We start from the raw sequence: 25,306 nt of genomic DNA on the forward strand, positions 1-25,306 counted from the left end.
ACGGACGAGCACTTGGCGACCTGCCGAGGGGCCGTCGCCTGCGCCTTGGAGCGCTGGGATCCGCGGTCCCCCAGAGCCGCACGGGCAGCCCTGCGGCGCGGCACGATGGGAACCGTAGTTCTGCGGTGCGAGTGGCGAGAGGCGGGCGCCGGCCGGAGGGGGCGCGCATGCTCCCACTGGGGCGGTGGCCGCGCCGCTCCGCCCCGCCCGCCGCAAGATGGCCGCCCTCGGCGTAAACAAGGTCGAGGCTGGTACCGGGCAGGACAGCGGCCGGGGGCCCGGTAGCAGTGGCCGCGGCCCGGCTGGCGCCGCAGTGAAGGTGAGACGGGCTGTCCGGCCCTTTGCACCGTCTGGCTCGGCCGCTGCCGAGCGTGGCAGGGCGTTGCGGGGTTGCGGGCCGGCACCACCGGGGGGAAGGGGAAGCACGGCTACGAGGGGTCTTCAGGGCAGGAGTCGTCTCCTGAGGCGCCGGCGTTCGTCTCGTCTCGGGCCGGGCCGGGCAGCCGCTTCCCTGGCCCTTTACCGGCCTCGCCCGCCCGGAGCCGCGACGCTGGGGGCTGCTCGGAGCGCGATGCGGGCGGGAGGCCTCTGCGCAGGGCCGGCCCCGGCCGCAAAGGGCAGCGCGCTGGAGGGCGCGGGCGCGCCGCGGGGGTTAGCAGGCCCTGTCGTGGGGAGTGTCGGTGGGGTTTGGTTCTGGTGGTTGTTTGGGTTTTGGTTGTGGTGGGTTTTTTTTCTAAATGACGATCAATTTTGCTTCTTATTAGCTGTTTAAGATGTTCTGGTCCCCTCCTGTTTGCTTTTGCTACCTGGATGCTGTGTTTGCAGTTTCATAAATGGCTAACTTGGTATGACTGACCTTGTTATATGTATTAGCTACGAATGGAAGCTTTCTCCACTGGCTCATAGCCTGCTTTGGCAGGGTCTTGCCCTCCCTTTCCTCCTCCTGTGAGGACGTTTCTACATACTTAATTGTGCTGCTTGACTAGTGGACTTCTCTTGTGGGAGTTCATTAAATGAAGTGCGCAAGAACTTCAGGTGGGATGCTGAAGAGTTAAAACGTTCTGTTCCTGTCTTTATTTATTTTATTTTATTTTATTTGGGTGTACAAAGGAAAATTGATGATTCAGTTTATCTGCTGTGATTGCAGGAACTTCTGTAAAGTAAACTGCGAAGTTTTGCTTTTTTTGTCACATCAAGACCAAATATGGCCTCTTTTTAAATTATAGGTTCTTGAGTGTGGAGTCTGTGAAGATGTATTTTCTTTACAAGGTGACAAAGTTCCCCGGCTGCTTTTGTGTGGCCATACTGTCTGCCATGACTGTCTTACTCGGCTTCCCCTCCATGGCAGAGCAGTTCGTTGTCCATTTGATCGACAAGTTACTGAACTAGGTAAGAAGATGTAAATCTGAAATTCTTAAAACCTGTCAGCCGGGGATAACTAGAATATAATGCTAGATATAGTTTCTGAATGCTCCACTTAGTGATATGTCCAAGTAATGAATGTGCAGTGTTCCTCTTCATTCAGAGAAGCACTGTTAAGCATTAGTAAAATAGATGTCTTAAAAAAAGAAAGTCAAGACTTTATCTTCTTGAACCTGGGCTTGCAAGCTTTATACCTTGAAGTCTTTTTGCACACCTATGTTTACAAAGGGACTACTCTATGTTAAACTAGCATCTAAGGGATCCTGAATGAGTTTTCTGTTGTCCTAAACAGTAAGTAAACCGTGCAGTTAAATGGGTAGTTTCTTTGATGAGCAGATTTGTCTGGGTACATGATGAAGTGATACAGAGGGAAGTATCAGTGGTAACAAGCCTGATTTTTAAAATGTACAGTAATTCTATATATGAAGTAACTGACAGCAGCAGGCTACCAACAGGAATTTCCATACTGTAGGAGGGCCTGCAGACAGGATTTGAAAGGATAAGGTACAGCTTTTATCCAGCAGTGGAGGTTTATTTTAGGCAAAAGATGACCCATGCTTATGTTTCCTTCGGAATAGCAATTGCCTGTTTAACATAGGGTTACAGAGGAGACAAGTTATCAGAAGAATTTGCACTGAGAAGGACTTGTTAATAGAACTGGCTCCAGCATGGGGGGAAAAAAGCTATTGGAAGGAGAATCATCAGAGAGGGAGATCTGTAATGTGGTAATCCATGAAAGAAATATTTATATATAGAATATGCTAAAATAAGAATTTACTTTCTGGTAAGTGAATCTGCTAGATTGCAGATCAAATGGAGAGGGCTATTAAGGCACTCTCTGGATGCTTTCATGGAAATAGGAGTCAGGAAAAGAAATAATCAGTCTCATATGAAAGAAGGGTTTATTTTCTAGGGGGAGGGAGTTCATAAGTGTGAGCATCATGAATGACTGCTGGTCTAGAAGATGCGGTTAAAAGGGTCATGATTTATTTTACTTTTTACCTATGACTGTACAGCTGCATGAGATTTCTTGAAGTGTGCTTTTAAGGAGGAGACTGTTAGAGCACAATATTCAGTCCTACTGTTGTGAAACATTTCTGTCCAAGACCACTGCTTGTATCTTGTAAAGTAGAAGTACCATTTTCATTATGATGGGGAACTTGTCACTTCTTAATTTTTATTGGTCATTTTTTTCCCACCTGTCTGAAAGTATCCTATTATATTCCTTGTGGATTTCAGGTTTAAGAAAAATGACGCTTTGTAAAAGCACCTAAGGTTTTTTCATCTTGCATAATAAGAGGAGCTTCTGATGGAACATAGTGAAACGTTATTAAACTCTTAAGGCTCCTATAGATAGGAAGTGGGAAGAAAAGCTTCAACTTTTGAGTCCAGGATAAGCTAGTAGACTTGTGTCCTACTGGCTAGTACTAGAAAGAAGGATTATATACTGTGATCAAAAACTGATAGGTAGAACATTTTAGCAAAACAGCTTGGAAGTAAAAATAGTTCTGTGAATGTAAATAAACATGTTCTGTCTGGGGATTTGATTCGGGGCAGAAGAGGGTCATAGACACTTTTAGTCTTGCCATGTCCATAATAACTGCCTTGAGAAATATTATTGCTTTCAGCATGTAAAAATGGGATGTTTTGTGGAGTGCAGCTCATCGTGACCCCTCTTTGAGGCATCTCTGCTTTTTTTGTCTTGCTCTGATCACTTGGCAGTTACTGCTGTTGGTTAAATTACTGCTGTTGTAGTTCTGTTTCCTTCTGAGAGCTCAGGAGTGGAGCTGATAGGGAGTCATGGCAACTGTGTGCCCAGGGAACTTCTTATCCTTCCCTCACATTTCAGGGCATGCGAGAAAGCAAGCGCCATTTTCACCCATTTCTGCAACTGCCAGTTCTGCCATTTAATGAAGTAGTCTCAGGAGGCGGTTTAGTATCTAAATCTGGGTTATAGGATCACTGCCAAGAGAAAGTTCTGTTGAAAGAGAAGCTGTATAATCAGGGTGTAAAGCTACCTGTGTTGAACAGTTCCTAAATAAGTAACTGTGGATTTTACACATGCTTTTCGTTGGTCATTTAACCTGTACAGTTCGGATAAAGGTGATTGTTTTCCTTTGCTCTTACCACTAAATCACTTAATCCTATATTTGTCCAGGTTTTCCCAAGGAATATTTTGAAAGGGAACTTTTTGGAAGAAATACTCAGGGATCTATATATGTATAGGTATAGCTGTATTTTCTCCTTTCTGAAGTGGACACTTGGTTTAAATGTACTGGCATGTTGCTTATATAAATGTATGTATGTGTGTATATATATATTAAAAAAAACTATGGGAAGGCAGCATTAGGGGTACTTTCTCAATCAGAATTTCTAGAAATGTGGAGTCTGCAAGCAGAGAAAATTGACAACACCTCATTTACATGCTTACCAAAATATTCTAATAATTCATAAAACCTTGGTATGAGAGAAAATAAGTACTAATGAATTGGTAGGACTAAAGCCTGCCCAAACCACGTGGTGTACCTGTTGAAAGTATGTGAGGTGTACATGTTGAAAGTATGTGATCAGTCTAGAGGTTATCTTCTATCTATCTAGATTAACATTCTTTAACCAAAAACATGTAATGGAAAATCTTTTTCAATTTTCAAAATTTTGAAGGAATATATTCTGGAGATCATGTTGACTTGGGCAGTATATTTAGGGGAAAATCTAGAAAATGTTCTTCATAGAAGAAGACTCCTCTGAATGCCTTTTCATTAAAAGTGTCTTTATCTAGGAGAAGAGGTGAAACATTTCTTGCAAACTGCTTTCTGTCGTCTTCCTGCATTGAGTTAGTGGGTTGGTTTTGGGTTTTGGATTTTTTTTTTTAATACATGGACCAATGAACTGTTGGGAAGGATGTGCTTATATAACAGCTTTGGAGGCTCTGGCTTTTGATTTTCAGCTGAGCAGCTCTGCTAAGGAAGCCTTTAACAGTTTACGGCTCAGGTGAGCTCTCCCTACCAACATCATTATTACAGGTCTGAAACTATTTTCTATCATTAGAACTTTTTGAACTGATGTATGCACATGTTAGCATTCTTCATGGAATCCATCCCATTGGTATTGTTTACATTTATATATTCTTTTGCTAGTCTTTGAGTACTAAGGTAAAACCTCAAAACGTTGTGCAAGAAAATGTAGCTATAACATAACATACTCATAGCTTTGTTCAGACATTTAGACAAAAGTTGCTCCTTCATTCCTTGCATTATTTATAATTCTTTTGCAGACAAGCTTTATTCTTTTGAAAGTACATTTGAAAAGTCTGGTCTTTCAGTCTTAGCATTTTCATTGTCACTGGCTCATTCCTGGCTGACACTCTTCCTGCTAGTCATTGTCTTATCTCCTTTTGAGAGGAGACAGTCATAGTCTGTAGTGGTTTTGTAATGCGCATGAACATCCCTTGTAGGCCCAAGGATGAGATCACTAGACTCATACATTTGCAATCAAAGCAGAATTTGAGCGAGTCCAAGAGATTAAATACATATATTTTCATGACTCATCTTTCAGTGTTTTTAAATGTAAAATAAACACTGGATCAGATGTGTCCAAAATGTGTGTCGAGTACGTAGTAATTTTGTAGTAGGTTTAGTGTAAAAAGAAGCAAAGTGGCTTTTTCTCAAATACACAGACTTTATGGTAGATGTGGTGAAATGAGACATTACTTTCTCTTGATAATGCATATTTTATAGGGTGCTTACTGGTTATAAATTCTGGTTTTAGTTGGTTAATAGTTGATACATAAGTTTGCTTGTTTTTCCATGTAGTGCAAGATCAACAGCGCACTAACAGTGTATGGTATGTATTATCAAATCTCAAGCTATATAAGAAGTTAAAGGAAGGATGTAAAAGCATTTGACTTTGCTTCTTCTGACAGCTTTAAATTATGAACTAGAAACACAGAATAGCTATAGACGTATCTTTTCTGATCTTTTCTGTTGGTGATATTCCAGTAAATTAGTTCTGCTTTGGATATTCTGACTTGGTTTTCTCTTCATGCTGACCATGTACTGTTTAAAATATAAGGTTAATATAATATTCACAATTAATATATATTTGAATGAAGATAGTACCTTCGCTCTGTAAGATGGAGTCCGTGTCTGCTCCTGCGGTGATCCAGATGAGATGAGGAGCCCCTCCGGGAAAATCCCCGGGGGTACCCTAGGGAGTACCCACTCTCAATGGGTCCTGCAGCCGAACAGAGGAGGTCCCATCTGGGGTGCCAAATTGATTTGAAGAATCAGTCAGCAATATGCAGGCGAGTGGAGGTTATCTTTATTCGGCAGCGCTGGGTGCATGGGGGATCGCCCCACCGAAGTCATGCACCCCGAGGGGACTTTTCAGTCCCCCCTTTATACAAGCGACTCATACCTATTCATTAGTTTTCCAAGAAATTGTTTATTCATTACAATTCTGAGAATTCATTTATGTATCTTGCGCCTGCACAATGTCCTTGAGGGGTTGTCTCTACGCAGACTCTATTCCTTAGCAGCCATGTTTAAAGTCTTCATCTTCACCATGTTGCATGTACAACAGGGATCTAAGACAAAATGTCCCTTCTAAAGATAACCAACCCAAGGACTTAGCAGTCTGTGCATCCATCATGTGGCAGTAAGGGTCCTTGGACCCTTCCCGACTTTTAACTAAACATAGCTGTGTCATCCTTTAGATAAGTGGTACAGCATTCACTATTCAGTTTAGCCACTGAGAATATTATGGTTGATGATTTAAACTGGAGGGGGGGTTGGGTCAGGGAGGCATGCCTATGAAAGAAATTTTTATGTGGGAAAACTGGAAGTTACATGTAACAATAAAGTATACAGTGCGGATGTATTGATTCCTGTTCACATGTCTCTTCAGAGCTACTGTAGCATTGTTGCCCTCACTTTGGACAGGTGTGGCATGCATTTTGTGAATGATAGCATGCATCCTTGCTCTGCCTCCTCTGATGGGAAAGCAGTTGGCATGTGAGCATGCCAGTCTTCCATGTAATTTTGCCTAGCCATGTAATGCAGCTCTGCTATTGGAAACAGTACTGCAGGAAAAACATTGTCAGGCAGTAAAAGCACTTGCATGAATTTCAAGCAATTTTGAAGCCTTAAGATTGAAAGCCAGTCTCATTTTTCTTGTTTCATAGCTTCTGAAGTAAAAGACAACATTGTGGTTTAACCCTGGGGGGCAGCTCAGCCCCACGGAGCCACTTGCTCACTCCCCTGCAGTGGAACAGAGGAGAGGACTGGAAGGGCAAAAGTGGGTTGAGACAAAGGCAGTTTAATAGGTAAAACAAAAGCTGCGCACACAAGCAAAGCAAACAAGGAATTCATTCACTGCTTCCCACTGCCAGGCACGTGTTTAGCCATTTCTGGGAAAGCCAGGCCCCATCACTTGTGGTGGTTACTTGGGAAGACAGGTGCTATAACCGTGAACATTGCCCCACTTCCTTCTTCTTCCCCCCCAGCTTTTATTGCTGAGCATGATGTTATATTGTATGGAATATCCCTGTGGTCAGTTGGGGTCAGCTGTTCCAGCTGTATCCCCTCCCAGCTTCTTGTGTACCCCCAGCCTGTCCACTGGTGGAGCAGCATGAGAAACAAAAAAAGGCAACCATACTGTGTAAGCACTGCTCAGCAATAGCTAAAATACAGGTGTATTATCGTCACTGTTTTGATCACAAGTACAAAACATAGCCCCAAACCAGCTACTATTAAAAAAATTAACTCAGTCCCAGCCAAAACCAGTACAGAGAATAATTCTCAACAAGCTGAAGCTGAAGGTAGGAGAACTTGCAGATATTTTTGGATTTGGGTTTTTTTTTGTTTTGCTTTTGTGTGCGCTTCCTTGCAAACAATATTGTAAGAAACCTAGCTCTTAAAAGCATTGCCTTTTATGTAGTGACAATATTTGAACGGTGCTTGTATAATTCTACAAAGAGCCTTTATAGCAGTGTATACTCTCTGTGTGCTGCAAATCCAGACTCCTGTGGGAGCTGAAGTTCCATATTCTTAGAACAGTGAAAATGCTGATTATTTTCTTGACTGTGTACCAAGCTGAGAAGCAGTGGAACATGAGTATTTGGGATGGGTAATTAGCTTTGATGGTTCTCATAACTGCTTGCTGCTCATAATAATTGGTGTCTGTTAATTTGGAACAACACTTTCACTCCCATGATACATCAAAATCTGTGGAGTGTTTGATAAATCTCAGTACTGAGGAAAGAAGACTTAATGTCTGTGTAGGATCAGTGGGATGACATCTGAATTCCAGAAGGATACAAAGGGCACATGCCTACCAAGCCACAACAGGGCAGCATAATTTAGGAGTTGTGAAACAGCACTCTGGAGAACCAGATAACTCAGGTAGCGTGGGCTTTGTCTTTGGAAACATGCATAGAATGCAGCTTCTGTGCATTCATGTCAGATGCAGACTTAACACCAGATATGCGGACTGAAAATGTCAATAGTTTTTAGGCATCTTTGGGAACCAATCTCAGCCTCCAGTTGCTGTTCTGCTATTCTGTGCAACTGGCTTATGAGAGGCAACCCAATTTTTTTCCAGGTCTGGTATTGTTTTCCAAAATTATGTTTTCCAGATCATGCTTGAAGAAAAGTGTAAATTGAATAAAGCAGTTAATTGAATTTAGTACAGAAGTTATGTATTATTTTTCTTACAGGTGAACAGCAGAAGTTCACTAAGTTTGGCTCATTCTTGTATGGGTATGTTTGCATAAAGTACAAAACAAATATTTGAATTACAAAAGCAGCATGCATATGCAGTTTTGTTCAGATCTTGATGTTCTACCTCTAAAAAGTAACTGCATTAACCTTTTCCTGTCTTACAAACAGTTCAAAAGTTCCATCATAAGATAGAATAGTTGATTTTGGGTCTTACAGATTCTGTTTAAATACAAGGTGGTGTTCCCAGGCACCTTCTTAATTACGTAAATGTACATCTGTCACTACCCTGGGCACTACTGGTGATGTGGTGCTATCTATCACTCTACTCAAAGCTACCAGACACACACACACACCCTCCGTTTCTTTTCCTGAAGTTAGCAGATTCTGTACACTTCAGTAAAAAATCTGCCAAAGAGGTCAGGGCAATGTTATTGGTGAAACTGATGTCCGCATTTTGCCTGCCTTTCAGTGCACCGAAGTGCTCTGTTAGTATTCAGCAGAAATGCTGGATATAATTAAGTAATTTCTTGAGCTGGTCTTTGCTGTCAATTATGTTGTTTCAAGAGCTGGTAAAAATAATGTTACAAGATCATAGGCATTTGTGGGTTAATTCTGTGATATTTGTTAGGAAAACACGATATGTGGAGGTTTAGTTTATATACCTGTGTTCTACCAGTTTTGGTGAACTGATCATAATAAAATCTCCGTGACAACAGCAGAAGAGCTCATCATAGCATTGGGGCTGGAAGAAGAGCACATGCGCATGTCTTTACTTGACCCTTCCAAATTACGCTTTGTTAGCAAGTAATAACACTCTCCACCTGGACTGACATGTATTGATATTATATAGAAACAGGTTTGTTAGTGTCAGTTAGGAGTAGTTAAACTGATTCTAAACTGTGCAGTAATAAGGGCTTAGTTTGGGCAATAAACAACTTCACAAGTTGATCCACCTTGGATTTTAAAGAAGAAAAACTCAAACCTACGCACACAGGTGACACTCATTCTGGAAATTCATAGTGAATTCAACACTTAAGCTACATCAAAAACACCTGTGTGTTCTCAGATCATCTATCTGAAATTGGTCATTCCTAATTTTCAATAGTAAATAATTGTGATTCAGCAATGGTAGTCAGCTTATTGCAGTTGATCAAATATAACTTTCTAGATGTTGTGCATTGAGATGCATACTCAATCCCTAAAAATGGCAAACATCCCATCTGAGGAATGTCTGATAGCATACTACTAAAATATGTTTGGTTTTTTTTCTTTTATATATAACAGCTCTGCTGAGAGGAAGTTGCTAGGTGCTTTCTGCATTACATCTAAATCACTTCTGAAGAGCCATGCCTTAAAAGTGCAGGAGCAGGCAATTTCAGAGTGTCAAGCAGGTAAGGCAAAATGCTGGCTTGACTAGGCAGGGATCTTCTAGAACTTAGGCAGAAGAAGAAAGTGTACAGATATTGGAAGCAAGGACAGGTGACACGGGAGGCTACAGAGATGCTGTTCAGCACTGTAGGGAGAAAATTCATGTGGCCAAAGCTCGATTAGAGTTCAGGCTGGTCAGCACTGTGAAGGACAACAAAAAGGGCTTTTTAAAATATGTCAACAGCAAAAGGAGAATCAGAGATAATGTTATTCTGTTGTTTGATGTGGTTGGTCACCTCACAAACAAGAATGTAGACAAAGCAGAGAAGTTTAATCCTGAGGTAATCCTGGTTATACATACACACTGGGGGATGAGAGGCTGGAGAGCAGCCCCACAGAAAGAGATCTGGGGAGTTGGGTTGATGGCAAGTTCAACATGAGTCATCAGTGTGTCCCGGCAGCCAGAAGGGCCAACCATGTCCTGGGGTGCATGAAGCACAGCACGGCCAACCAGTCCAGGGAGGTGACTGTCCCACTCTACACTGCACTGGTGTGGCCCCACCTTGAGTACTGTGTGCAGTTTGGGGCAGCACAGTACAAGAAGGATATCAAACTGTTAAGAGCTCATCTGGAGGACAGCAACCAAGATGGTGAAAGGTCTCAAGGGCATGACTTAGGAGTGGCTGAGGTCACTTGGTTTGCTCAGCTTGGGGAAGAGAAGGCTGAGGGGTGACCTCATCGCAGCCTGCAACTTCCTCAAGGGGGGCAGAGGAGGGGAGGTGCTGATCTCCTCTCCCTGGTGACCAGCGATAGGACGCGAGGAGATGGAATGAAGCTGCATCAGGGGAAGTTCAGACTGGAGATCAGGAAAAGGTTCTCTCCTGAGATGGTGGTCAGTCACTGGGACAGGCTCCCCAGGGAAGTGGTCACGGTACCAAGCCTGTCAAGAATTCAGGTAGTGTCTGCATGACTTTCTTAGTCATGTGGTTTAGTTTAAGAGACCTGTGAGGAGCAGGGAGTTGGACTCAATGATCTTTATGGGTCCCTTCCAACTTGAGATAGTGTGATTTTAATTCTCTCATTTGGGAAGAGAATGAGAGAAGAGAATGAGCCAACCAACTGAAGGGTGGCTTTGCAGAAAAGGACCTGGAGGTCCTGGTTTACCTGGTATGTTGTTGCAGCAAAGAAAGCGAACAGTATCTTGGAGGAACGTTGCCAGCAAGGCCAGGGTGGTGATCCTTCCCCTGTCCTCAGCACTGGTGAGGCTAGACCTAGAGTACTGTATCCAGTTTGGGGCTCCCCAGTACAAGAGAGATAATAGCTACTGGAGTAAAAGGCCTGTAAGACAATAAAGGGCCTGGTGTATCTCTCATATGAGGAAAGGCTGAGATACTTTGTGCAAATATCTGAAGGGAGAGTAAGACAGAGCCAGGCTTTTTTCAGTGCATCTGGTAACAAGAACTAGAGGCTGTGTGCACAAACTGAGGCACAAGAAGTTCTGTCTGTACATAAGGAAACAGTTTTGACTGTGAGGGTAACCACACTCTGGCACAAGTTGCCCAAAGAGGTGGTGGAATCTCCCTCCTTGGAGATCTTCAGAAGCTGTCTGGGCCTTAGCAGCCAGCTCTAGGTGATCCTGCTTGAGTAAGAGGACTGGGCAAGGTTATGTCCAGAGGTCCCTTCCAACCTCAACTAGCATGTGATTCAGTAATGACTAAAGAGTAATAAGCCAGTGCACAAAGGTGATCTCTTGAGGGACCTTTGCCTTCTGGCAGAGAAAATGGTTTTAAATTTATGATAATTACGCTGAGAAAAGTCAAAGGATGGTACTTTCTTTGAGAAGCAATGACTAGGGTTCTCGTATGCTACATGGACTATGCAGGTAGCATTTAGCAGCAGTCATTGGGATGCAATCCTGGTTTTGCTTTTCATCGTGTTGTTTCATGTGAACTTCTACAAACTGAGGATGATACAGGAGTAGACACAGATTTCTGCTTTGCTCACGGAAGTAGGAGGTATCTTTTTCGCTATATACAAATAGTGTATATGGGTCTTTCTGAATATTGTTTTAAATCTTATTCAGGTTTTTACTGGACTGAGATCTGCAGTAGGTGTTGCATTTTGTGATTCAGTGTAAATTCTTCAAAGCTTCCATTAGTAGAAATGTTCGCTCATGTAGTTATGCAAAATACGAATTTTTATGATAAAAATCAGAGTTTGTGTGTTCCTTGTAGTCCTTAGTTGTTAGCTATTGTGGATTACTTTATAAGTGTATTTACTGAGTTTTTGTAAATTTTTAATAATTGTGAAATCTTTTAAGCAGGAAAAATCTGCATAAATATTAAATAGTTCTGTGATGGAAGGAAGGAGGGGGTGGAAAGGTAGTGTGACCTTACAGAGAAAAAGTGATAGTTGTATCTCATTTTCGTTAATGTCACTGTAGTTAATGTGCTCTTAATATTTGTCGGAATCTCAGCTGTGGTTTGTGAAACTGCTCATGATGATGTTTGCTTGAGGGGCTTTTTTACATCTCCCCTTCATTTAACTCTTCCTGAAAAATAGGAGATTCTGGTGTCTGGGGCTTGAAAAAGAATTTTGCGTTGTTGGAACTCTTGGAACGGTTGCAGAATGGACCTGTTGGGCAGTGTGGGACAGCAGAAGAAGCCATCGGTCTATCTGGAGAGGTACTGAGTTTTAAAAAAAGCCAGGTTTGCTACATTTGCTTTAATTTATCTCTAGATAGAAAAAAAAATCAGTTCTTTGCCAAATGTGATTTCACTAATAATGCTGTTGTTTTCTTTCAGTATCTAATATTAAGGCTTCAATAGTTCCATACTCAAATGCTAATCTGTGCTGACTAAAGCAGAAAATTAAGAAGTATTGCCAAGCATACATACTATTTCCCCCTACTTTTAGTCATGTATGTTTTTTAGAAAAGGTTACTTATTTGGATATTGTAGTTATAGTGATTTAAGGACAGTTTTCTAAAACATCTGGAAACTCTTCCTAAAGCCTTCAACTCTTCTTAAGTAGTTCCTTTTATTTATTTGATATCACTACATCATGTGACAGTACTTCACTATGAAAACCAGCTGCTTTAACCATTTCAGTATTAACAACTGGTATGCAAGAAATATCATGCAGTGTCATTCTAGGAATGGGTAACTGTCCTAGATGTTTTGTCTGTCTGTAATTCTTTTCTCTCTAATGATTGCTTTGGAGGAAATGATTGGAGTATGAATTTTACCCTCTAAGCCTTTACAACTTACACTGAAGTTTGGATTTATGAAATCACTGAACACTTCTAGAATAATTTATTGGAGTTGACTATAAAGGAAAACATATTTTATGTAAAAAAAAAAAAATATTGAGAACTTAGTTTTCAAAGTAGTCCAAATACTTACTAGTTTGTAACTTTTACAGAAAGTCTGTTTCCAAGCTTGTATGGGATTAAATGTTAACAAATTCAGCACTGGGTTTTTTTTGTTGTTGTTAGAGTATCATTCGTTGCGATGAAGATGAAGCCCATGTTGCATCTGTGTATTGCACTGTTTGTGCCACTCACCTGTGTGCAGACTGTTCCCAGCTTACTCATTCTACAAAGACACTAGCGAAACACAGACGTGTACCTCTTGCTGATAAGCCTCACGAGAAGACCATGTGCTCCCAACACCAAGTGCATGCTATTGAGTTTGTTTGTTTAGAAGAGGGCTGTCAGGCGAGTCCTCTTATGTGTTGTGTCTGCAAAGAGTACGGGAAGCATCAAGGTCATAAGGTACTGCTAATAATCTGTTTCTAGTTACGCCATGGGGCGGCTTGCATAATTATTTATCCAATTAAAGTATAAAAGATTACCAAGAAAGGAAAGTAGGTTCTTAATATGTCTTTATAGATGTATCTTCATACTGTTCTTTTGCTTTCCCTGCATTTCAGATAACTACCATGATAAGATTACAAGAAAAGAAACATTATTTCTAAGACCACAATAAGTTACTTATGTATTAAGATGGACAGTCTCTTTATCTGATGCTTTTCTGAACTTCTCACAACATTGAGTCATCAGTTCTGAAAATTGTTTTCATTATGCGAACACTAGGTTCACCCAACCTGGTGCAGTCTAACTGCCCTTCTTTTTTTGTAATTGATGGTGGTAAACAGGCGGATTAGTGTGTTTGCTAGATGCCTATCTCAGTCTCAGCATAATCTGTAACTCCTGATTACATTTTAAATTGCAAGATGGTTATAAATTCTTACTTGCCTTTCCTATATATATATACACACATATACATACACACATATATATTAAATATGTAGTAAAATGGAAAATATTATTAAGATATTTATGATTGTTCTTTGATATGTTGCTTTTAATTAATAGCATTCTGTCTTGGAACCAGAAGCAAACCAGATTCGTGCATCCATTTTAGACATGGCCCACTGTATAAGAACTTTCACAGAAGAAATCTCAGATTATTCCAGAAAATTAGTTGGAATTGTTCAGCATATAGAAGGAGGAGAACAAATAGTTGAAGATGGAGTTGGAATGGCCCATACTGAACATGTATGCTTTTCTTTTTTTTTCCCACATGCACAGAATATTTGGGTTTTAATAACTGAGATAAGAAATTTCTTTGAAAATTATACATAGGTTTTATAAGACAAGACCGTAAGTTCTTATCTCTACCAAGTCAGTATTGAGATTTAAACCAGCAGATAGAGGGGAATTTGTAGTTCATTACAATGTTTTTAGGCTACATGACAATAGGGAGACAGTAGAGAAGGCTGTATAAATGCTAGTACAGTACTGAAGTACTGTGAGATTGCATCTGTTCTCAGGTGCTGTGATAATATTGAGGATTTTTTCCCTGGTCATTTTTAGATATCATTTAGATATCATTTTACATACAAATAACCAACTTGATTATCAGAGTAACTTCTTGGAGGATCTTTGTGTTAAAGCTGATAAGACTTTCTGTATAACAGCACTTGAACTGTGATGTAGCCAAGCAGATATGAACATAAGTTAGAAACTGGAATAAAATGAAAAATGCACTTCTGGAATCAACTGGTGTCCTTAATCCTCTGGATCTTCTGACTGCAACACTGTAGGTACCAGGGACTGCAGAGAACGCTCGCTCGTGTGTCCGAGCCTATTTTTCTGATCTTCATGAAACCCTTTGCCGTCAGGAGGAAATGGCTCTTAGTGTTGTTGATGCTCATGTGAGAGAGAAGTTGATTTGGCTTAGGCAACAGCAAGAAGACATGACGATCCTTTTGTCCCAGGTTTCAACAGCTTGCCTTCATTGTGAAAAGACTTTACAACAGGTGGGTTGGCAAGTGAGCTGTTAACATATGTCAAGATAGATGGAACCGCAAATTAAGTTAAGGCCACAAATGAAAATATTAGATGGTACTCTGCATTTTTATTTACTTTACAATGTTAAAACAATAATTATACAACATGAGACTGAAGTATTCATTACAAGGGGGTGTTAGACAAGGATAGTCAGTACAAAAGCGTTCAAGTCCTCCAGTTGCTGGAAATTCTGTGGCATGGTTATCTTGTCTGGAGTAATTTCTGGTTATTTGTGAGGATAGTTGAAAGGAGAGATGAAATCAAAGCAAAAAGCTACAAGATTTATGGGAAGGATTTTACAGTTGCACTGTAAACACCAGTATAAGTGTTTGAAGATAGTTGTCATATGAGGCTGGTAGGCAAAAGTGTTTTAGGACTAAACTTCTGGTAGCACTTGTAATACAAGTAATTGAATATCTTAAATGTATGAAGAAAGCGGGTCTATGAGAGTATCTGGTTGGTCCATTATTTACTTAATTTAGTGATAGTGAGAAGTAAATAGTGTATGTAGCAAACAGTAAACAATGTCGGAAATTATTTTATTAATGTGTTATTTGTAGTTTTTAAAACTTTGCTTAGACCTAGTGTCTGGTTGCTTAGTCAGATGCACTTTTTAACTATGCAAATGTCCTCATCATAGATGGGTGGATATTAATCTTTTCATGTTAATTGCGTTGCCTTGTGTTGCTGTATACTGCAAAGCAGCTGCTGTATTCAAGCTGCTGAAATGATAGATGAATGATATATTATTTTTATATTACATTACTGTCTCTTGTTATTTATATTCTTATTCCTACAGGACTAAGAAGGCTCAAAGAAAAAGTTTTTTAAAAAATGCAGAACTATTTAGTATTTATTAGTATTAAGAAAGAATGGCAAAGCCTTCACATTTGTGCTGCAATTTTAAATAAATCTATTTTGTGAATGTGAGTTTCTTTAACTAGAGTATTTCTATTGAAAGTGATGCATTTCCAGCCAATATATTTACATTGTGTTTAATTATTTTAAGTAAGTTACTAAAGGAAAAGCATGCTGTTGTTTTTTTGTTTGTTTAGGATGACTGCAGAGTAGTGTTGGCCAAACAGGAAATTACAAGATTGCTAGAGACATTACAGAAACAGCAGCAGCAATTTACAGAACTTGCAGATCACGTACAGCTGGATGCTAGCATACCTGTCACTTTTACAAAGGTATTCTTAATTTCATGAAAGTACAGCTATCCACTTTATGAAGTCTCGAGTGTAATTTAAAAGAAAGCAAGAACTATGTATGTTCATTATGATGCTGTATTTGTTGCAGCAAATTTAGGCAGTTCAGTATCACAGCCACAGTGTCTTACCATATAATGAGTACCATCTGGTATTTAAGCAACAAAACCAGTGTGGTGTTATAATTAGTGTGAGAAACATTCATTTGACATTGACTACATCAGTCAGTAGCTTTGTTTGAACATTAGCTGCTTTCTTTTAAATACGTAAGATACTATTTGTGAATTCTAGGAACACCTTTCCTTGGAAACATCCATGATTTGTTCTACATTTAACTCAGATCAGGAATCTACCCTTTATTTTTCCATGTATTTTGGCTTTTTCATGAGGACAGCATAACTTCTGCTGAATGTTTATTAATATTTTGTTTTCTGAAAATTGCACACCTGTTTTTAAATGCAATAATGCTAGTAACTTTCATTTTATTATATTAAAAATAATGTATTTCTTTACATTCATTTATTTGTCTTATAGTTACTTTGTATTCACTGATGGCTTAGACAGTTCATCTTCTAAGTTGTTTTTTTTCTTATTGCTTTATATATCTTTTCAATACCACCTATTGTTTGAGAAGAGTGAAATTATTTGGAGTTTGAGAATGGTGATACTTTCCGCATAGGAGAGTAAATAAGTTTGAAACTTTAAAGAACAAGAAGTACTTTAATTTATGGGGGTTTTTTTGGTTCTGCATGAGTGAAAGAGTAATAGGAACTATTTTTGTCAAGAAGAAACTGAGGATTTAATTGTCGCTGTTGAAGCCTTTACTGTAAAGGAATGGATGCTTCCATGGTGACTGTCCCAGTCCTTGTTGATATCAGAAATTCAATTTCTTCTAAATACTTTGCTCTGTAACTTCAGTATATTTGAATTTCCATGTAATAACTGCTTTGTCAGATCAATAAATGCAACATTTTCACTTCTGCCCCTCCCTGATTCAGCAGAGATCAGAGTTAGCAGTGTCAGGGAGAATGCTTCTGCAAACTCCCAATGCAAACCCATAAATGAAGCAGCATTCACATTTCACCATTGATGAGTTGTATACTGTGTATTCAGAGTTAATTGATGCTGCCATCTCACAGGGCTGAGTCAGAGATGCATTGTGGATGTCTGGTTTTGCCTTTAGGAGCTCTTAACCTGATTCAGAAAATTTTGATTGCTAATTTCTGAGCATTTGGAAAGAGAATGGTTGCAGCCACCTAAGCTGTGATAGTCAGCTGGACTTATTAACTGAAATAGGACCCAGAAGTCTTCCAGTGCCTCTTTACACCTCAGCTTTCTTTAGAAAAAAATGGGTCTTTTGTTGCTTTTCTCCTGTGACAAACCGGTATTTTTATGAAATCTTCTGAAGCTTAGATGCTGCATTTCAGACATGCCAAATCAAATATCATGTGTCACAAAAACTGCACCAGCCATAAAAAATTAAGGTGAAGATAATTACTTCATTTTCTTACTTTTTGTTTTCTCACTTCTTACAAAATTTAAAGCTTTCTTTATATACAATGGTTTTTTAGAATACTTTTTGCTGATGGCCACTGTTGTGACTTGTAGTAAGGCTTGCTGTATCTTGAAAGGTCTGTGTTTGACAGCAGATTTCAGACAGAAATAAAAACTGTTATTATATCACTGAAAAGGTCTTTCTCAGGAACTTATCAGGCATCAAAGGCTGCATCCATTATAAAGTTTAAAAAGCATTTCAAACAGTACCAGGTCAGAGGAACATTCCATATCTAGTGAATATTGTGGAGATTTAAGGAGAGAGGGAGAAGTCCTTTGCACTATTGAAAGTGAGTAGATTTTATTCAGATTTTTTATTTCACTGATGATATAAAAAATATGGATAGTGCTGTTCCTTCCTTATAAACCATCAAGGGAAACACCATGTATAAAGCTCTGAAGGGATGGTTTGGAGAATTCTAGGACAAGATACTGAAAATCTTTCAAGAAATATGTTTCTATATAATAATTTTTTTCCCAGATGTTGTTAATACAGTGTTTCCAATGGATTGTTACCTATGTATTTGTGAGGACTTTGACCGAATAAGGTTGAAATGTCTTCATGTGCTTCGCTTGTTGGCAAGGAAATGGCCCCGCATCCAGGAGTGTGATCCTTATTTGAAGAGAGAGTGATATTTTGTCTTGGTCAAAGGAAGGCAGTGGCTGTGGAGTGTTATATACGAGAATAGCAATTGGTCGTGTGTTGTGGTTTAACCCTGGCTGCCAACTAAGCCAGACACAGCCGCTTGCGTACTCCCCCGCAGTGGGATGGGGGAGAGAATCGGAAGGGTAAAAGTGAGAAAACTGGTGGGTTGAGATAAAGACAGTTTAATGGGTGAAGCAAAAGCCATGTGCAAGCAAAGCAAAACAAGGAATTCATTCACCACTTCCCACGGGCAGGCAGGGGTTCAGCCACCTGCAGGACAGCAGGGCTGCATCACACATACCGGTTACTTGGGGAGACAAACAGCATCACTCCAAACGTCCCCCCCTTCCTTCTTCTTCCCCCAGCTTTCTATGCTGAGCATGACATCATATGGTATGGCACAGCCCTGTGGTCAGTTGGGGTCAGCTGCCCTGCTGTGTCCCCTCCCAGCTTCTTGTGCACCCCCAGCCTTCCCACTGGCAAGGCCTGAGAAACTGAGAAGTCCTTGACTTGGTATAAACATTACTTAGCTACAACTAAAAACATCTGTGTTCTTGTACTAAATCCAAAACACAGCATTGTACTAGCTGCTAGGAAGAAAATGAACTCTATCCCAGCCAAAACCAGGACATCATCCTAAATATTTATGTGTATTTACTGGTGAGAGGGAAAGTGATTAAGGAAATGGTACCAGAGATAAGTAAAGAGCACTTACCCATGAGTGTTGAAGCAAGTATGGCAAACTGCTAACCCTTACCAGCACCAGGAGTACCCAAGAAGACTTATCTTCAAGTAAACCATAGTTTATTGGATATTTTAGTGTATATTGTTGCTCGAGGTGATTGGTGGTTGTGCCTTGTATTTTTGGAGTCCATCCATTTAATGTTAAGATAAGTGTCTTAAACATAAGGATTTCCTAATTGAAATTTCCTAAATTTGCTCTTATGTTTGCCATTTCTTCCAGGACAACAGGGTACATATTGGACCAAAAATGGAAATTCGGGTTGTCACTCTAGGATTAGATGGAGCTGGGAAAACAACTATTTTGTTTAAGTTAAAGCAAGATGAATTCATGCAGCCAATTCCAACAATAGGTTAGTAGCAACAATTTAAAGTAATGATTTTTCTGAATGTTTGACTTAACTCTAGAATTTGATTATTTTATATTCATACGGAACAAGACTATGTAACTTCAGTATTTTTATTCTAGGTTTTAATGTTGAAACAGTAGAATACAAGAATTTGAAGTTTACTATTTGGGACGTAGGAGGGAAGCACAAACTGAGGCCATTGTGGAAACATTATTATCTCAATACACAAGGTAAGATGTAATACAACTTTTAAACTGTATTTTGTCTTTTAGCTTGTATTTCAATGCCAGAAAGGTTATTAATAGAACTAATTTATAACTGTAGAAAATTGTTCATCTAATGCAAAGTACAGCTGCTAGGTTCATGAGCTAAGAAATTTTAATCCAGTTGGTCATAGTGTCTGCTGCATGATAAAGGTGCATTCTCTAAATCCATTAGACAGTTCATGGAGCCAAACAAAATTAGAATCTCAGAAAAACTTGTCCTAGCTGACAACAAACAAGGTGCAGTGTTCCGAGTTTGCATAGAGAGAAGTAGTACTTGCCAGGTATGAAATTTAGATAGCGCTTGAAATGAAAATACTTAGCCTTTAGGAGCCTTCAGTTGGCAACTTAAAAAATTCTACAAAGTTCTGTAACTTCTGACTTGGTATTGAAGTGTAATATCTGGTCATAGGCTAGATGACTGATTCTGAAAACACTGATGTAAATGGTGCCAACTTAGAAATTCATGCTGTTCTTCTGTTAATTCTGAATGAATTAATGAATAAATTGGAAAACAACTGTGGAGATTTATCTGAAATACTTAGGAATGACAGACGTCAGTTTATGTGCTCCACTTTGTGCATTATTTCAGCCATCATTGCAAACTTGAACATTTTAAGTTGTTCATCTTTTGAAACTGTCAAAAATTGCATGTTGGGATTTCTGTTGTCCCCTTAAAACTTACTGTGTAAATGCCAGCAGCATGGAATCATGTCTGCCTTGAAGAATTGTATGTTGGAGAGAAATCTAAGCAGTTAACCTGGTGCGTACCTGCAGTAATTTTTGTTGAGTTTTGGTTTTAGGAGTTTTTTCATTGCAAAAATCTGTAATGACTTTAAATCCTGTCCAATAGCTCTGCCTCCCCGACTGTCCATTCTTTCTGGCATCTTGGTTAGTCCGTGTAGTGGATGGTAAAATGTACTATTGCTGCCTGGGGTCCATGACAATCTTCTCTGGATTGTGTAGTCTGTAGCTGAAGGCAGCTGTGCTGATTTGGCTGGACTTGTAGATTTTACAGCCAGTTAAGGGAAACTGGAACAGTCATGTGGGAGTTGATCGAGTATAAATGGATCAAGAAATGGTTTAAACGGAGATACTCAATCCATACATAGTAAATCTGGGTTTAGACCTAAGTACTTAAAATACCACCCCTTATGTTAGACTAGGCAAAAGACTTCAGAATTTTTTTTCCTTGTTTTAGGATGAATTCTAGATTTTTTTCAAAAGTGCAGAGATATGTAAGGCATTTCCCAGTCCTGGATTTGAAATTGAAGTTGCACACTGCTAAGAAACTTCACATAGAATACTGCTAGAACAGAAGAATTGTGTAAGTTGAAAGCTAATTTTACAGAGTTTATATTTAAATGTGTGTAAAACATTTCTCTCTGTCTTTTTTAGCGGTGGTGTTTGTTGTTGATAGCAGTCACAGAGACAGGGTCAGTGAAGCACACAGTGAACTTGCAAAATTACTAACAGAGAAGGAATTGCGGGATGCCTTGCTCTTGATCTTTGCTAATAAACAGGTACTTGTGATTTTTTTCACTCTGTTAGTCTTTTCCTCAATTTGTGTATCAAATTCCAACTTTCTGAACCCACTGCTATGATAAGGGAATTGTAATGTGGAAATCATAAAACGTAGATGCTTTCTTTATGTTTAAGGCTGGTAAACTAAGTTATGCTAGAGTGCTCAGTGGATTCAACAACCAGTTTTTGGTTGATGGTAACAAGTAGTAAATGCATAACTTTTATTTGGCTTTTGTGTTTAGAAAGCTTTTATGTGATCTGTAGCTTCAGTCTAAGCCATCAGTTAAAAATAAAATGCTTCAAACATAATACAGAAGAATAATCAAGTCTTTGTATCTGACTCCTGCAGGATGTGGCAGGTGCGCTTTCAGTGGAAGAAATCACAGAACTGCTGAGTCTCCACAAGCTCTGCTGTGGCCGTAGCTGGTATATTCAGGGTTGTGATGCCCGAAGTGGTACAGGACTTTATGAAGGATTGGACTGGCTGTCAAGGCAGTTAGTGGCTGCTGGTGTCCTGGATGTGGCTTAAATTTTACAGGCTGTAACTTAAGGCTGTAGTTTACTGTTTTGTCTTGTTTGCACGATTTAGGATTTTGTAGCCAGGTGTGCTGTCTGAAAAGGGGACTTTATTTAACTTGGTGGTTACAGAAAAATGTAGGTCTTTATCTTAGACTGGATAATTGGTTCAGTAAACTTGTGCTGTTGGAGTGTTTTTGAAATGTGATACATTTACAAGTAGTGGAATGGACCCATTACAAGGGTGCCTTGATACTCTTGATGAAATTAAGTTGTTAAAATTTAAAATTCTTCCCTGATAAAATATGCATGGGAGTTCACATAATAATTATAACAAGTCTACAGCACTTAATTGGTTAATTTTGAGTTAGTTAGAAATCCTTTTCCAGGAAACTATTCCAAAATCTGTCTCAAGTTACTAGAATAGCCAGCTCAGTCTACTAGCCAGAAGTAAATGGTTCTACTCTTTAATGTCTAAAGAATGCATTCACCTCAAGTTGGCATTGAAAATTACATGCAAATACAACACAAAAGGAAAATGTTTCGCCCATTATTTATTAGCTTCCCTGTTTGTTACTGGAAGGCAGCATAACTGGACAAAGAAAACTGAGAATTAGGTGCAGCTTTGCAGGGCTAGGGGGCTGTGGCATTGTTTAGCCAGTTATTTTCTAGTTGGGGGGGAGGGGTTAGTCAGGTTTGGGGGTTTTTTTGTTTCTACACATACTAAACTATTTATGGACAGACTATAGTGAGACTGAGGTGAAAGCATTTTGTGCATGCTTGAGGATGTAATCTACCTTTAGAGATTAAACTTGCTCCTCAAGAAGTCAAATGAAATTAAAAAAAACCTGAAAACTTCCTAAAGAAGTGATGTGGTGCAATGTCAGTCCAGCTCTGTACTCTTATGTAGAAGTCATGCTTCCAGATTAAGGTAGTGGCCTTAAAATATTCAGTGACACCATAGTATACACTAGTTCTAACCCTTAGAGAAGAGCAGATGCTAAAATGTGGTATAAAACTTCCATAATAAGATTTTCAGTTCTTTCTGTATCTTTTACATGGAACTATCACCAGTGCCTCTATTCTTGAAGATTACTCATTCACAAACCTGTTAAACATAGGTGTAATGCTGTTTAAATTTAGGGAAGACTGCAACGATTTAGGGATGTCTTTTTTTATTATTATTTATTTTTTTCTGCATATGCAACTGCTAACAATTTTATTTGTCTGGTACATGCACAAGAATGTTGTGCCCTCCTTTTCAAGTGTGCAGCATTGCCAATGGAAGAAGCCATGCCATGGACCTCTTCGTGTTGCTAGAAGAGCTACAAAGAGCATGGCCAATATATCAAAACTCTTCATCATCACTTTCCTTACTGGAGCACAGGTGAATTGGGAGAACCAGACAGTGGAATTGAGCAGTGTTTTTTGCAGATGGGAGATATTTTTGCTACACTGAAAATCATGTTTATCTGTGACAGCTGTGAACCTCACCTGGCAAAGGAAATGTATCCAATTATCTGTGGCTATGGCTTTTATTGTAATACTACCAATTTTATGTTTTCCCACTACATACCATAGGTAAAGCCAAGAATGTATAAACAAATAATTTAGTACATTTGCACTTTTTGTCAAGAGGAAGCAGTTAACTACTTCCTCATAATGACATCTGCCTGTAGTTTTTTCTTGTTACTTAAATTTCCTGTAAATGGTGATAAATGCAGATTCAGCAAGTCTAATGACTTGAATAGTAGCTGGAAGAACACTAAGCTTTAAATTAGTTAAATGTTTGTGAAATGGGTTTCAATGCCAACATATGTACATAGGCACTGAGAAGGGGTATTTGCTCTTTCTTCAGACAAGCTGATAATTTTGGAAATGATTTACAATGAAGTTGTAAGTTCGGTAGGTGTTCTCTTGCACCCACCGAACTAAAGAAATGTTTGTTGCTCCCAGCCTGTAACTTCTTGCCCAATAGACAGTTGGCGGCTCTGACTGGAGCACATGCTTAGCCTGTACTGCAGAGAAGCCCCAGACCTAGTTGGGGCTGACTGTCCCTTTGTAGTTCTTTTTAAAATACGAACAATTTCTGCTAAGCATTGTTAAATATATTCCAGGAAGAGGTATCTACAGAGAAGACATGCATTCTTTAGAAAAATCTTAATTATGAATTTTACTTTAGCTGGCTTTTGCCTCAGTTATACAGGCCTCTCAGTATAGTTCCCTTCGTTCAAGGTGACCAGTGTGGATTTTTTGTAGCATTAGAGGGCAGAGGAGGAATTCTCACTAGTGCATGTTCTCTGAGTACAAAGGCTTTCTTGTGACACATGTGATGCCACCATAAAAGTGTTGTTAAATGGAATTTATTTAAGATGGTTTGAAGTAACTGTGAAAGTGTTGTATATGTCTGTGAACTCTTCAGTGTAAACAGGTACACTAAGAAGTTTATTTGTATTATAAATTAATACTACATATAAACTGCTTCAGTTACAAATTTTAAGCTTGTTTTACCAGTTTTACTGAACTTTAGTTTTCAGTGTACTGACTTTGCAATATGTAATTGGAGTATTTCCTCAACTAGAACTTACTCAAGCATTATTAACTACGAGGATTATTTGAAATAACTTCTCACAGGATGTTGACCTTAATTGTGAAACTGAGTAAATACATCCAGTGACTATGTTGTGGCTTTCTTGAAAGAATCTCAGCTCAAAAATAGCCTGTCTAAGCTAACTAAGAAATACCAGTTGATGCGGTTTTACTGTATGCTATCTTCAGATTTCTTGTGGGCCATGTGGTACATGAGGGGTTTATTGTGAGATAGTTCTTATTCTGAACTGCTGGGAGGAGCTGTGGATGTTATGTAAAGGCTTCTTGAAAAGGGCTCTTTTAGTGGAAACAATTAATGAGCTGCTGCAATTTGAGTTGTCCAGAAAATAAATTCTTTTCAATAAAAGTATCTAAAATTTTGCGATTTTAATAAACTTGTCTTTTTTTTTTTAAGGTCATCTCAAAACTGAAGTGTGCTACATTTAACTTACTGTAGCATTTTTGTTATTAATCCCTGAAGATACCCCTTTATCTCACTGAAGATAACCTTCTCAGTAGTAGCAGCTTTTGAGGGACTGAATCTGATTGGCATGCATCACATCTCATTTCATGAAGTCACTAGAACTGTAAACTCCTGAGTCTTGTACTAGTGCAGTGGTGTTACGTGGACATAATGTTACTGTAGAGTAAATGTAAACTATCCAACATAGTAACAGGACCATATCTAGCCCCAGATTCACAACAGCTTCAGATGTTGTATGAGCTTTCATTGAGGACAGCACCAGAATCACCTGCTGTGAGCTTAGTTGAGGTGATTGCCGTATTTGTAGGACTTCAGGTAAAAATGAAGGCAGAAACAGACTTCCTAAGCTAAATAATGAGAAAGCAAACCCTGAAAGGAAAAAAAAAAATTGGCAGTGCCAAAGAAGTTGCACAGGACTTTGTATGCTGGCATTCCAAGAGTTAACCATTGCTTTTAGACACAGAAGACACAAAACACAACCATTTTTAAAGGACAGAGGTTGATTACACACTTTGTCAGAACAAACAGTATCATGGCAATCCAATTTTTCATGCATGTACATGTGA

General features: G+C 39.3%; 1 protein-coding gene across 3 annotated transcripts; it reads left to right on the plus strand.

Annotated features, from left to right (window-relative positions):
- The first annotated feature begins 89 nt into the window (after window positions 1-89).
- Window positions 90-24,651, plus strand: TRIM23 (tripartite motif containing 23). Of its 3 annotated transcripts, none has more exons than XR_008744754.1 (11): window positions 90-319; window positions 1,227-1,389; window positions 12,072-12,193; window positions 13,006-13,284; window positions 13,888-14,070; window positions 14,619-14,834; window positions 15,921-16,055; window positions 19,238-19,367; window positions 19,484-19,594; window positions 20,829-21,150; window positions 21,501-21,524. XR_008744754.1 is itself a non-coding variant. In XM_055790686.1 (11 exons), the coding sequence occupies exons 1-11, from the start codon at window positions 218-220 to the stop codon at window positions 21,678-21,680; spliced, it is 1,746 nt and encodes a 581-aa protein (XP_055646661.1). In that variant the 5' UTR covers window positions 90-217; the 3' UTR covers window positions 21,681-24,651. The 3 variants fall into 3 exon arrangements, 2 of the variants coding, with proteins under 2 accessions (XP_055646661.1, XP_055646662.1); XM_055790686.1 differs by having other exon boundaries at window positions 21,026-21,150; window positions 21,501-24,651; XM_055790687.1 differs by lacking the exon at window positions 1,227-1,389 and having other exon boundaries at window positions 212-319; window positions 21,026-21,150; window positions 21,501-24,651.
- Window positions 24,652-25,306: the final 655 nt, after the last annotated feature.

This window comes from Falco peregrinus, chromosome Z (genome assembly GCF_023634155.1).
Source record: "Falco peregrinus isolate bFalPer1 chromosome Z, bFalPer1.pri, whole genome shotgun sequence".
Taxonomy (NCBI): domain Eukaryota; kingdom Metazoa; phylum Chordata; class Aves; order Falconiformes; family Falconidae; genus Falco; species Falco peregrinus.

Coding starts and splice junctions, on each gene's coding strand:
- TRIM23 (XM_055790686.1), top strand. CDS start 218: ATGGCCGCCCTCGGCGTAAACAAGGTCGAGGCTGGTACCGGGCAGGAC. Junction 320..1,226: donor CGGCTGGCGCCGCAGTGAAG/GTGAGACGGGCT, acceptor TTTAAATTATAG/GTTCTTGAGTGTGGAGTCTG. Junction 19,368..19,483: donor GCAGCCAATTCCAACAATAG/GTTAGTAGCAAC, acceptor TTTTTATTCTAG/GTTTTAATGTTGAAACAGTA.